The 14,080-nt window shown below is 39.6% G+C and overlaps 1 protein-coding gene across 1 annotated transcript in view; it reads left to right on the forward strand.

The window, feature by feature from the left end:
* The window catches only part of gpsm1b (G protein signaling modulator 1b), a 38,680-nt gene that overhangs the window by 953 nt on the left and 23,647 nt on the right, over positions 1-14,080 (forward strand). Inside the window, exon 2 of the mRNA XM_049604573.1 lies at positions 13,724-13,945. Coding sequence (XP_049460530.1) covers positions 13,724-13,945 — 222 coding nt within the window. The remainder of the gene's footprint in view (positions 1-13,723; positions 13,946-14,080) is intronic.

Here is a 14,080-nt window from a genome sequence, read left to right on the forward strand (position 1 = left end):
AATAGTTATCTACTATCTTACTCTGCGATGACTCAGTTTTGACCAAACGTGACTTTGAAAATTGGTTCTATAATTTCTTTCATTCATTCATTTCCCGTCCCCGCTTATCCTGTCAGAGGTCACAGCTGGAGAGGCGGGGTACAGGCGGGACAGGTCACCAGACTGTCACAGGGCTGACACATAGAGACAGACAACCATTCATGCTCACATTCACACCTACGGGCAATTTAGGGTCACCAATTAACCTACATGTCTTTGGACTGTGGGAGGAAGCCGGAGTACCGCTGACACAGGGAGAACATGCAAACTCCACACAGAAGGGCTACACCACACCGGAGGTTCGAACCAGGCGCCCTCTTGCTGTAAGGCACCATTGCTAACCACCTCACAACCATGCCGTATATTTTTATATTACTTCCTATTAGGGCTGTAACTATTATTATTTTCATCAACAGTATTTTTTCAATTAACCAACTTTCAGCTATTTGTCCGAAAATAGTGAAAAATACCTGTATTAGGATGAGTTGTTTTATCTTACTAAAAGGCCAGAGGCCACAAATATTCAGTTCACCAATAAAAGAAGTAAATCACCACTTTTGAGAAGCTGAAAGCAAAACACACTTGCCGTTTTTGCTTGAAGTTGGTCAACTGTCAAACTTGCAGATAATTTTTCTCTCAATCATACCCTCCTGAGACCCGAACTTATGCTTAGTATGCATTCTTAATTTCTCATAGCTATTTCGGATCAGTAGGCCCTGATAAGTATATAAAAAATAAACATTGCCAACAGTAATTAAGCCCCAGTGTCCTCAAGTGAAATTATAAAAAAGTCCTAACGTCTCAAACGAGACGATCATAAATTCCTAATGTCTTCATACGAGTACTTCCTAATTAACAGTGTCTTAGCTGGTTATTGTTGCTAAAATTGGTCAAATTAATTTGTTACTATATCAAACTACAAACATTATTAATCATAAATAAACAAGATTCAACACTAAAATGTGATCAGGTTTTGGACCTTGCCCACTTTTGTGTCTGGATCGGCTGCAGACTGACCTGGCAGAGATGGCTGCCATCTTGTTTTTACATGGGTTACTGTATTGTGCTCTTACTACCACTAGTTGGCATAAAAAGTGTCCACAAATAAGGACAATAGGTCTAAGTTTAATGGAATGAAGTATAAGGTCAAGTAAACCTAAAATGTGATGTCCTCATATGAGGATACAGGATCTCAGGCGGATGTTATGGCTTACTAGGGCTGCGAGTGTTATTATTTTCATTGCCAGTACTTCAATTAACCAACTTTTGCCTATAATATATCAGAAAATAGTGAAAAATTCCTATAGTTGGATTAACTGCTTAATCTGACTAGTAGTCCAAAGGCCAAAGATATTCAGTTTACTATCTTATATCACCAATAAAAGCAGCAAGACATCACGTTTGAGAAGCTGAAAGCAAAACAAAACAAAATTTGCCTTTTTTGCTTGAAGTTGCTCAAGTGTCAAAAAAGTTGCAGATAAATTTTCTCTCAATCAGCTAATCCACAGGTTCCCAGACTTTGGTATGTGTACCACGTCCATGTCCATGTCTTCCACGAACTTCCTCCAGTGGTACACGGCGCAATCTCTGAAAAGTTTTTTGAAAAAGTAATTTAACATATATGATGGTATCAAATTACTAAAACATTTTCAATTAATATACTAAAACTATGAGACACCTGAGATGTAATTTAGTTTGCCCTTTCTCTTATATTTTTGTTTTGACATCAGCCTGCTACGTATTCGTGTCAAGCTAAATTCTGATGGAACAATAGTAAGCTGAGATAAATAAATAGTTTAAAAACACTGCAATCGTGGCTCCAAATATTAGGAATAAAAGTGCGATCATGAGAAGAATATTTCGAGCAGCCCCGTTGAAACTGAAATGGACAACAGTCAACTGAGCCCCCTCAACTGATGAAAGCTGTCCCTTGTGGTGTATGAGAATTTTGCGGATAAGTTTAACTGCCAGATCTAGTGCTACCCCTTTGTATAGCATGACCGTCAGTGACAACAATAAATAATCTTCTGATTAGGAGTAAACCTGCCTCCTGCATGAACTGTCTGTTGCTAAATAGAGTAGGCCTATGTTGTTGTATTTTTGTCAGTCATAATGGTGGTACCTGGAAAGCCTAATATTTTAAGAGGTGGCACGCAGTGTAAAAAGTACCACTGAGTGTTTTCAACTTACTGATGTTTGGCTCTTCTTATTAGTGTATTTTGGCAGTTACACCAACTAACCCATGACAGTTTATCTTGTTTTTTGTCTTTGTGTCAAGTCATAACTTAGACACCACTGATCAGATTGTGGTAAAACTTGTAAGAATGACACTCCTCTGTTATATGTCTTGACATTTTAAAAATTACTAATCACCGTAACACTGATTACACTGTATTAGCGTGCCTCCACGTCTTGGTTAGTCAGTCACGTAGAGTAAGTCAGATATGCCACCCACAGATTATGCAGAAACTTGATCTATGTAATAATTGCATGGTAACAGTCTCCAAAGGAGTGGTTTAAGGGTAGCGCTGCAAGTCCAATCAAGGTTATGTTGTGTAATTTACTTTGAGCACGCACATGCACCGCAGTGAAACTCTAAACGATACTCAATCGCCAAACAATTAACAGAACAGACTTCCACTCTGTGTTTTGTTTGTGACATTACACCCCGCCTTCATTTGAAGCCCAGTGTCTGTGACACTGAGTCACAGTGCTGCTGGTCATGATCATATAGCCAGGTCTACCCCCAGTGATTGCTTTCTATTTTACAAACAGATCAAGTCAATACATGACCTTTCTGCAATGAGGGTTATGGATATGTGTGTGTGTTTTTGTGCGCTTTTGTCTGTAGCTGATAATGAAACACAGATGAGACACAAAGGGATATTATCTACGGGGTCTTTGTCAACAAACACACCCTGTGAAATGCTTTTGTTTTGTCAGGGCTTTGGTTCCAGACATTCACTCTATTTACTGGATGTTAAAAACAAACACAAGGACACTTTGTTGTTGTTGTTGTTTTTGAAATATCCAATAAAAAGAATTAGGGTGTTTTCACATATCGTCGTTTTTACACAAACCAAACTCAGTCCTTTTAAAGCCAAAAAGTGGACCAACAGAAAAGGTACTCAGTTCTCTTTCTTTCTCTCCTGTTCACACCACATATAATATATGTTGACGTAGTTTCACTTTCACGTAGAACTGCAATGCGGTTATGAAGCCCCTCACTTTTAGATGAACTTAAAATCAGAAGAAAACCTTAGCGTTTCTGTGCTATAGACTGTTGCCGTTTGATGTATTATACATTCCACATCTTTGTGTTCACAAGGCACAGGTTTAATGAACCGCACTGTGGACTTGAAGTGAACCGTACTTGGACCACCTGGAGAGGTGCTCTGGGTTCGGTCCACTTCAGAGGGGTCGGAGTTCTCTTGGATTGTTCACATATGTGCAAAAAAGGCTTAGTCACCATTTAGAGGGCTGAAAAATACCAAGTGTGAAAACATCCGCAGTGTCTATAGATAGAAGCAACTCTGATAGAAGTACTCCAAAGCTCATTTGTCTACTTAGATTACATCAGATAACTGATTCTGCTGAATTACATGGTGATCTGTAGCCTGAAATCTCAGTTAGACTTGCGTCGTTATTTAATCTTTGTCCAGACATAGGGCTGGGCAATGGGGAAAATCAAATATAGCAATGTTTTTTACCAAATACTTTGATATTGATATTGTGACTATAGTGACTGTGACCAAGGGTTGACTATCTGTGCTTTTACAAAATACTTACACAATGAGATGTTTGGTACATCTAAGACAATATCTAGTCTCATATCCCAGTATCGATATATTGTCCATTACTGTCCTGACTGAGAAGATAGACTGTTGTAAATTCTTTTTTACACATTCACATCCAGTCTTCAGTAAGCTACAGAACATAACTGTCCACTGAAAAAGAGGTGTCCTTGAAGAGCACCTCATTGTAAAAGGATAAATGCCTGACACTGGAAATGGACATGTCATCAGGTCCTTGTCATGTTCTTCACAGAAAGCAAAGATTATAGGAATGACTGCCTATAATACAAAATTACATATATTCTTCCCTAAATGTCATGTTATGTTCTCTCAATGTTTTCCAGGGTCATATTTGATGATGCTGCCCTCTTAACATGGCTACAGACAAAACGGGCTACAGACAAAAGGGTTAAGAAAAACTGAATCATGGGGAAAAAATCAATTTTACAAGAGAATCAGACAAAAGAAGAAAGAGGGAGACGGCTCTGCTCTAAGTGAAAGAGACATGCGCTGCAAGAGGAAAAAACATTCCTAGAGAGTTTCTCTTTGGTTTCCCTGACAACTAGCCGTGGCACTCTGTAATTATGGCTGGATTACTACTCCGAGCACAGAGTTTCTTAGCTAAGCCAAGAATAATGGGGACAGTAGTGTAGAACCCTGAATTTAGAATAAGGATCCATGAATAAAGGAAGAGCTCCAAGAAGAAAACGGGAAATAAAATTTTCCTTATTTTTTATTAAGAAATAAATTTCACTGAAACTACATGATCAGAATGAAAGAATGCAGTGCTATTTATTGTAAGTGATATACCCTTTTATAGATTTTTGGGACTATGGGATTTCAGTTCATATAGAATTTAATGGAGGAGGTGGTGTACAGTATGCAGCAGGTGTATATTGCAGCGTTTGTTTAGGTTGTAAATGGACCTGCACTTGTATAGTGTCTTTTCAGTCTTCCGACGACTCAAAGCGCTTTTCACACTACGAGTCACATTCACCCATTCACACACACATTCATACACTGGTGGCCAAGGCTACCATACAAGGTGTCACCTGCTACTCAGTTTTTAACTCACTCACACACTGATGGAACAGCCATTGGGAGCAATTTGAGGTTCAGTATCTTGCTCAAGGATGCTTGGACATGCAGACCAGAGGAGCTGGGGATTGAACTGTTGATTTTCTGATTAGTGGACAACCTAATGAGGAAGAAGAAGAAAAGGCGGTCCAAGGCACTCTGGCAATTAAAAAGCTTTATTAAACAGGCTAGTTCATGTAGAACAGATAAAAATTGCCAACATGTTTCGGCCTGAGTCAGGGCAAATAGGATAGGAAATAGGATCCTTTTTGCCCTGATGAAGGCTGAACTAGCCTGTTTAATAATAAAATTCCATGTGTTTCGTGTTTATCATTTAATGTAATTATTAAGTAATGTCCAGTCTCAGCCCATGTTTTCTCCTTGTATGAAGGATAACATTCAATTTTCAGGGATGCACGATAAGTTCGGCACGTCATTGGTATCGGCTGATATTGGCTTTAAAATGAAATATCGTAATCGTCCAACATGCTGATTGGTATTGGCCAAATAAGTTGTTGCATACCGGCATATCAGATATTGGCAAAAAAAAATGTCCAGTATCATGCATCCCACTGATTATAAATTCCATTGTGGAGGATGGCAAAAAGTTCAAATATTATAACTTTGGATGGCAATGCTGTCTACCATTACAGTTGCTGGTATTCTGCCCGCCTTACCTAATTTTACCGACCCGCTCTCATACACCAGAATTAGAAGAATCATATTTGTCATCTGCCATCTTCTTGAATACATGTGAATGCAGCATAACAGTTCACAACTTAAAGATATTAAGTTTACAATGATGTAAAACATTGCAGGGCCGCAACTAACAATAATTCTAACGGCTGATTAATCGTCCACTTACGCTCTCCATTAATCGATTCATGTTTTTTCTGCTAAATGTCAGAAAATAGGGAAACACCTGTTAAAATTTACCACAACCCAAGGTGATATGTTGTAACAGCTTGTTCAACCTACAGTCAAAAACCCAGATATTCAGTTTACTATATGACAAAGACAGTCGTGCTGTTTTCCAGCAACAGAACATGTCATAGGTCAGCTTACATACAAAACTCACTTTTACCTTCCCAACTTTCTCCCTGAAACCTGTCCAGTATGTTACATGCACTCTGTGCTGCCATGGTAATGACACTGGGAGACTGTCTCTCTTAGACCACAGGCAGGCTATTATGGGATGAGTGTCTCCCAAACAGACCAATTAGAGTGGTAATCAGAGGAGGGAATAGCAGACTGTACTGCACAGATCCATTCTTACTCCAACCGCAAAGATGACAAGAATGAAAGTCACATTGTGAAAATCCTCTCATGGAGAATAATCCCTTCTTTTTGTCTTGTTGTCGGGTTGTTTTGTCTTTCTTTACATGGCTAGAAATAGCCTTCTCTCAGCCATGGTCTGTGTTCTTTTATCCGTCTTTCTGTCTGCCAGTTAGCCCTCGAGCTAGCTCTCACGCAGCACTTTAAGTTTACTGACTTTGATCAGCACGAGTGATGATATATTGGCCTCTGACTTTACAACAGCACAGCTTCAGTTTTTTAACCATGTTGCCAGACACTCTTAAGGCTGCACCCTTTTTCCCACAGTCTCTTTTACAATTCAGGGTTTTACAATTTGGCTGTAGTTTACAGAGGCCCATCCATCTGCTGCTGGAGTCAGTGTCCTCATGTCTTTCTCCTTATCTTTATCTTTCCTCTAACAGCACCTTAGTTATTACCTGCTTCAACTTTACTCTCTTCTTATCACTGCCATGATTCTATGACCACTGATGTGCTTGCGAAGCCCCTTGATTGAAGAGATGCTAGGTTTCCATCATCCCTCTTTGATATCTTGTTGTCCTCTACCTCCTGTACTCCTTCTGTCAGGCTTCATGCCAATCATGAAAATTCTTCTCATGGCTATTTGCTTATATCTGCCTGTTTTCGTCAGACAAAGCTTATTGTGTGAGAAGCAAAGGCCTCTAGTGCTGCCCGTGAGCCTCCTGAGGACATGCACAAGCCCTGTGTGCAGTGCCAGAAACAGTTGAGGCTTGCTAAGTGCTATATCACTGGGGCAAGTTGAAGGGCCAGGGTCTGATTGGTTAACTACATTTGGTGTATTGTACATAATGGATATGACTGCTCACTACTAAACATTCCCTCTGTGGTCTTTTGTAACTGCATTGACCTTGTACCCCTCATCCCTCTGGCTACTGCTGTTAGTGTCTACACCTCTTTCCTGTTTGCACTGAAGAGAAGCCTTGGCTCAGTCTACAACTGTGAAGGCTCTCCTTTAATGACTTGTTCAGATCTGGTAACTGGAAGTATCAACATTTCTGGCCTTTTGTCCCACTAAAGGATTCCAGAGGTGGAGGGTTTTCCCCCACTGTTGTAGAAGTAGTTGTTGCTATTTTAAGTCAGCTGTATTTAATGCCAAGGATATGACCTTGCTCATTTTAAAAGACTAGTAGTAACCAGTTTCATCCAGTTCCCAGAGTGATGACTTTGCTCTGTCATTGCCGGCCCCTCTTGATGATGTTTAGACCACTTTTGCCCAAGGGCTTAGACATGTTGCTTCAACAACAGCAAAATTCATTTGTTATAATGTATGAGCAAGAAAGACTGGTTGGTCACTCTTTTAACGGGGAGGCTTCCTAAGGTTTCTACCATTTTTTTTTCCTCCATCGAAGTTTTTTTCTGGGAAGTTTTTCCTCCTCCGCTGTGAGGGTCCAAGGACAGAGGGATGTCATATGCTGTAAAGATCTCTGAGGCAAATTGTGATTTGTGATATTGGGCTTTATGAATACAATTGAATTGAAAGGTTCAGGTGGCCTATCTTGCTCATGTCATACCTCAGTTGCTCTAGTAGTAGTTTCATCTTTTTTCAATGTTTGTTTCTGTTAGATTGTCTCACAGAGCCTTACTGTCTAAACCAGACTAAGGATCTAGTACCATTAAAGATTGAAAAAATTATAGGTTTGAGCTATGTGACAAAATATTTCATAAGATGATTGCCTAGCATTATAAATTTTGCCATACCGTTTATGTCTATATCGATCCCTGTAATATCTCTGGCTGTAGCAGGCCATTGTAGGCTTTGTTTGTGACTCAATGGCCACGACAGCTTTATGGCAATTTAGAATTTTTAAATGGTTTTTGCATCAATGTATGGAAGTTCAGACATTAGCTAAATTCCTGGGATAAACCAATAACAGACATTTTTTTCTGGTTATGTCAATTATCAGCAGTTTATCAACTAATTTCTCTCGAAAATAATATACATATCAATATTGAGATACCACAATGTAAAATCACATGTACTGGGGTAGAGTTTCTGTTTTTCCTCCCACTGTTAGAGAGTGATGTAAGCAACAATGGAAAAAATACAACAGACCATCTGGATTACTTTGCCATGGTGAGTTCCACCCAAGGTCAAGTGATCTTTTAGATCAAAGAGGATATGCGTTTCTGAGTTACGATCTCAGCCTGCGGTATCAGCATCTGTTTGGGAGAGGTGAGCACATATGCATTTCCACAAAGGACATTATAATGTGTCACAATAACAAAGGCACAGGTGTAAATGATACAATTGTTGGTGGCTGAATTTCATGTAGCTGCTTTGGTTTCAGGGTCCTGGTATTGTGCATCCCGGCTCACTGTCATGGCTTACTGGGGCACTTGAATAGAGGAAGAATAAAGGCTGATGATTGTATAGATCTAATTTGCTGCCGGGTTGAAGATGTGTGTGAGGCATCCATGTTTTAGCATTCATATTTGAAGTGTTGCCAGCTGTAATGACTACAATTTTGTGTTGAATCCTGTTCCTCTGGTAGTTCATCACAAGCTCACTGGTACTGTCAGGTGATTGTTGTTGCAGGTAGTGAAGTGCTGTATCAGTCCTCTGAACTCCTCTGTAAAAAAACTCTCTAAGTAAAGACAGCATGTTTTTCACTGGAAGTTATTCTCAGCAATCATACATGTCAATATTAGGGTTGTAGTGATATACCCGTTTCATGTTATACTGTGATATAAAAGTTGTCGATTATCATACCATGTACATTTGCTTATCTATGATATTGAAAAAAAATGCAACTGGATGTTGACTCTCACATTTACTCTAGTTATTTTCAAAGGGGAGACTTTTTACATGTACTTCCATTAACAAAATGGTTTCAGGTTTCACTTAACCTAATAAAACATTTGTTCAACCAACAATAACCCTTCTGCTTTCATTCTGTTGAGAGTCATTCTGACTGATGATAATATAATTCTGCAATTGCATGATACCATGGAACTGCGATATTTTGTGAGACCTTTATCATACCATGAAAGTTTCATACCGTTGCAACTCTAGTCAATGTAGTACAATGATATATTAGGACCATTGTAAGTAAAAAAGGAAAATAAAATGAAAATGGAACCAGGGGAGGGGGGTAACGTTCAGAGAAAAACTTAATAGAACTGTGAATTTCTGAGATTAAAGTCATACATTTACAAGAAAAAAATGAAGAAAATTTACAAGGAAAAACCTTGAATATTCTGTGAGATAAACTGCCAGAAAGTCAGGTGAGGGAGTATAAAGAGTGACAAAGTCCGAATAAGGTGAGAGTCTTGGTGGCTAAATAGGTCAAGGAAAGGACTTTCACCCATGAGATTGGGGTTTGTGTCCAGTTTGACACAATGGATTATTATTTTTAGATTTAGTTGACTTATTTTCAGTTTTTAGGATATATAAAGCTGCTAAATGCACACAGTGTACATAAACTAACGCAGAAAAGCTGAATAGGGTTGTTGATATTAATGTCAGATTTCTAGGACATCCAGGAATGACATCTAGCTGATGGCCAGGTAATGTCTTAGAAGTCGGTACAACTTTTATTTTGGAACTAATTTTAAATCATTACGTCTTGATGGATGTCTCAGTGTTTGCTAAGATTCCCTGTGGTGTGATGAGGTTGATCCAGCCTTGCAAATTGGAGGAATATGTTCCTTGACCAAACACATACAAATGTATCGCTTAATATTTTCAAAACATTACTGAGTTTTATCCTCATAAATATATGACTTTAGTCTTGGATGTTCTGAGTTTTCTTTCTTTCTTTTTTTTTTTTTTAACCTTCAATAGATCTAATACACCCTCAAAATATAGTGATAACTTCCATTTTGCCCAAAAATGCACTTAAAGCTTTTTTATTGTATGACTGGACAGATGTGGATGTAAACTACAACTACTGGTTGGCGAAGCCATACAACCACAGGGCCATGATTCTAGTTTTCATGCACACCGTATGTTGTTAGTGTATCTAAATTTTGATGTTTGATATTGCTATGCCATGTAAGGCTCATAGATTTTTTTATTCCTGGCAGGCATTAACATATCAGGAAACACACAGGTGTAGTTAATAAAATGACTCGCGGCTAAAGATATGGAGGTATTCCAGCCGAAGGACCTGGGTATTGTGCATGCTCTCATGGCTTACTCTCATCCCTAATTGGAACAGAGCCATTGTTAATGTTATTAGTTACTCTGGTAAGCCTGTATGGGGTTTCCGTGGCCTTACTGTGTCAACACGGGAGGCGTAGCGTGAACGGCCCATTCGCAAAGCAGCAGCTTCAGTGCTCCATGGTTGTGCGCACAGGATGCGTTCAGGCACAGGATTGAGTGTAGGTCAGCTGCGTTTTGGCACCGTACAAGTTCACATCAGGTCATGCTCACTTGTGTTTGGCGTGGGTGAGTTACCAAGGAGTTTACTCAATGAAGATTCTGCATGCAATATTAAACCTTTAAATTGGATTTTTTTTTACGATATGGAAATGAAATTTTTTTTGCTACATTACTTGTAGGAGGAATTAAAATCAAAATACATTTGAGGATTTTTAGCAAGGAAACCTAAAAAATGAACATTATTCATAATGAAAGTAACTGAAAATATAAGTACTCACAGTCTTGATATTTATAGTTCCCTTACCTTGTCTTTACGCACGTCTTATTTGTCTTGCCTGGTGACCTAATAATGTTTCTGCCTGTGTCAGCAGATAGTTGGATTAGTCTAGACCAATCAGTGCACAGTGTGGTCCCTACCAAGGAGGTGCAGGTCACTGGATTAGCAATTGTCTTCTCTTTCATCCTTCCTCTTTATCTCTCACTGAGGCAGTGGTCAAGCTTAGACGTATTGCACCCGCTTTCTCGTCACTGACTGCACCCCTGCTCTCACCCAAATTGTTCTTAGATTGAACACTCCCTCTTTTACAGCGTGGCTTGTAATGGCCCGGCAGGAGCCATGGATCTTGCTGTCACAGCTAAGGACAGGTTGAAGAGGATGGTAACAGAGGACACATTTCTGTTGGAAAGTAAGAACTGAATGACCAAACAGCTGTGGAGAACTCAACTTCTTGATTAACTTCATTTGGACTAGTGAAACATGCCCCTTTGTAGACTTTTATGTCAGCATGTTTTTGCTAATAAATACAACTGTAAATGAAACTGCTCTTTTGTGGATTTTTCTACAATCCCCTCCTGACTGGTTCAGCTGTGGGAGCAAAGAGTTCATCGCTGAATTTTTGGAGCGTTCTCGAGGACTTGAGAAGCAGATGTGATTCTTGGCTGGTCTGGGGCTGTGTGTAGAAATTACGGTTGGATTGTGTCCAGCTTTGCTGCAACATTGCTGACATTTTCATTCCTACGGACAATATGGACTTTGTAATAGAGGAACTATTAGCTGGAAATTCCATCTCAGTGATCCATATCAGCACTGCATTATCAGTGATGGCTGTACTGGTTGAATGAACTGCAATATCTACATAAAGAGTTGCTCATTTCTGAATTTTTTGACATAGCTTGCCCTTGTTAACCCTTGCCCTCATGGCTTCTGAGCCTTGCCCTCTGTCTGGAGCAGAGAAAGCTGTGTGTAGACTGGTCCACTGTGGACCCCGACCCCAGGCTATGCTAAGGCCGCTACACTTGGAGCTGCAGGTGTATGTGAACAAAACACGAGCCAAGCAAAAACACAGGTACTGCTTGAGCAATGAAAACGTACAATTCTGTGGTGATTTTTGTTGCTTTACATGGAAGGTTGTGCAAACCCAATGACCTTGATGAGGACACTTACTCCAGATTGGGAGAAGCTGAGAAAATTTGACTAGAAAATCACACTGTCAATGAAATGACTGTTAATTAGCTGTTAAAATAAATCCCTAAATCACTTTACAGTAACACAGTGTTTTAAACCAGGAGAAGACCACACTTACGATTAAGAACTAAAGACAATATCTAGCCTCATCATGATATCGATATGATTTTTATATATTGCTCAGACTATGTAACAAAATACAAAAGGGCTTGTGTTGAGTAAATTGGGATTAACTAAATTTTAAATGATGAATAATTACTAGGAATTAAAATAGAATTTTAAGTGCCAGTGAAATGAAACATTTCTGTGTCCCTAGCATAATCATGTCTGGTGTGCATTGTAGCGAGGCAATATAAAGAAAATGGGAACAGATGGATGAAATAAAATGATGTTAAAAAAATAAGATGGGGCCCAATGCAAATAGAAAATACAGAACAGAATGATAAACTTTATGGAAGAGGACTGTAAAGAAGTGGAGGATGTAAAGTGTTTCTTCAGTGCACCCATGAAACAAATGCACTCTTTGACTCTTTGAACACTGAACCTGTGGGTGAAACTACATATGGTCTCTTTGCCATACTTTTGAATGGTGACATTTGTAAAACAGATTAGATTGGAGGATAATCCTTGCTTAACTCTACATTCTAGTACCTTATCTGGAATTTAGAGCTGCAACCAAATCTGCTGGTCTTTAGTTTATCCTGGATTATACAATGAATCTGGGGTGTGTACTTTCTGAATACGACTCACTGGCGAGGCAGAGTTGTGCATGTTGTGACTGAGTGCTGTGTATGTGAATGGGTTCAAGGACCCAGTAGTAGTACACTCGCTTGTCTTACGACCACACAAAAAACGCTTTTGGCTTGATACATCAATATCTTGTCTATCGAAATTCTTCTTCTTGATTTTATTTTGACCAAGCATCTAAGAAAATAGTACCTGTACGCAGTATACTTGCTTAATGCATTATTAAAATAGGCTCCATCAACTACTTGATAATGATGAAATGTCCCCTGAACAACAGGGAAGTTGTCAATAGACAAAAAGTTCACATTTCTTTTACATTCCCTGAGTCAGCATCATTGATCCGGCAGTTGCCATGGTAACGTAGGCATTGTAGAGGTGGTGGAAAACTCCTCCTGACTTAGCTTTTGATTTCTGGAAAATAGTGCTTCAGTTATATTTCACTTCAGCAATGTAGGGAAGCAGAGATACACTTGGATCGTCACTTGTTGACACAGGAATGACCAACATTAGGCTGTTCTGTTGATTTTTCTCCAGTGTTCACATGGACTATGAACAGTATCAGTTAATAAATTACTCTTATTCTTTAGCAAACACATTGATATTGTCCACCCATTAGATAACCGTCTTTCATGAATCAGACTCCAAAAAACAAGCTGATATGAGCAGTAACGAGCAGAAAGCAAGGTGCAACACCTTTTCAAGGTGCTCTTTCACTGAGACTTTAAATCAGTTGCTAAGGCAACAGTCCACAGATATAGCAACAGACCTTGTTGTCATGGTGATACTGGCAATTTGTTCCTCGCCCTGTGAAGATATTGCACTGCCGCTGTAATAAGTGTCCATATTACTGTACATTGTTCTATCTCTGATGGTGCTCATAGGCTAACACTGTTCTTTGTCTTTCCCTGTGTGCATGTGCAAACCTGTGTGTGCACCATTTAGAATGGAGGCCTCCTGCTTGGAGTTGGCCTTGGAAGGAGAGCGGCTGTGCAAGGCTGGAGACTTCAAAGGCGGAACAGCGTTTTTTGAGGCAGCCGTGCAGGTCGGAACAGAAGACCTGAAGACCCTCAGTGCCATCTACAGCCAGCTGGGCAATGCCTACTTCTACCTCAAAGAGTATGGCAAAGCCCTGGAATATCACAAACATGACCTTACTTTGGCCAGGTAAGAATCATACCTTTTGATAGCTGCTACCTGCTGCATTGTAAAAGTTGGTGTCAGACTGCCATTGGGGGCCGTACACATGCCGCGTCTTTAACCACCTGGAAAACACGAGGTCAGGCACTGTGCGCAAATTTT

This window comes from Epinephelus fuscoguttatus, linkage group LG18 (genome assembly GCF_011397635.1).
Source record: "Epinephelus fuscoguttatus linkage group LG18, E.fuscoguttatus.final_Chr_v1".
Lineage (NCBI taxonomy): Eukaryota > Metazoa > Chordata > Actinopteri > Perciformes > Serranidae > Epinephelus > Epinephelus fuscoguttatus.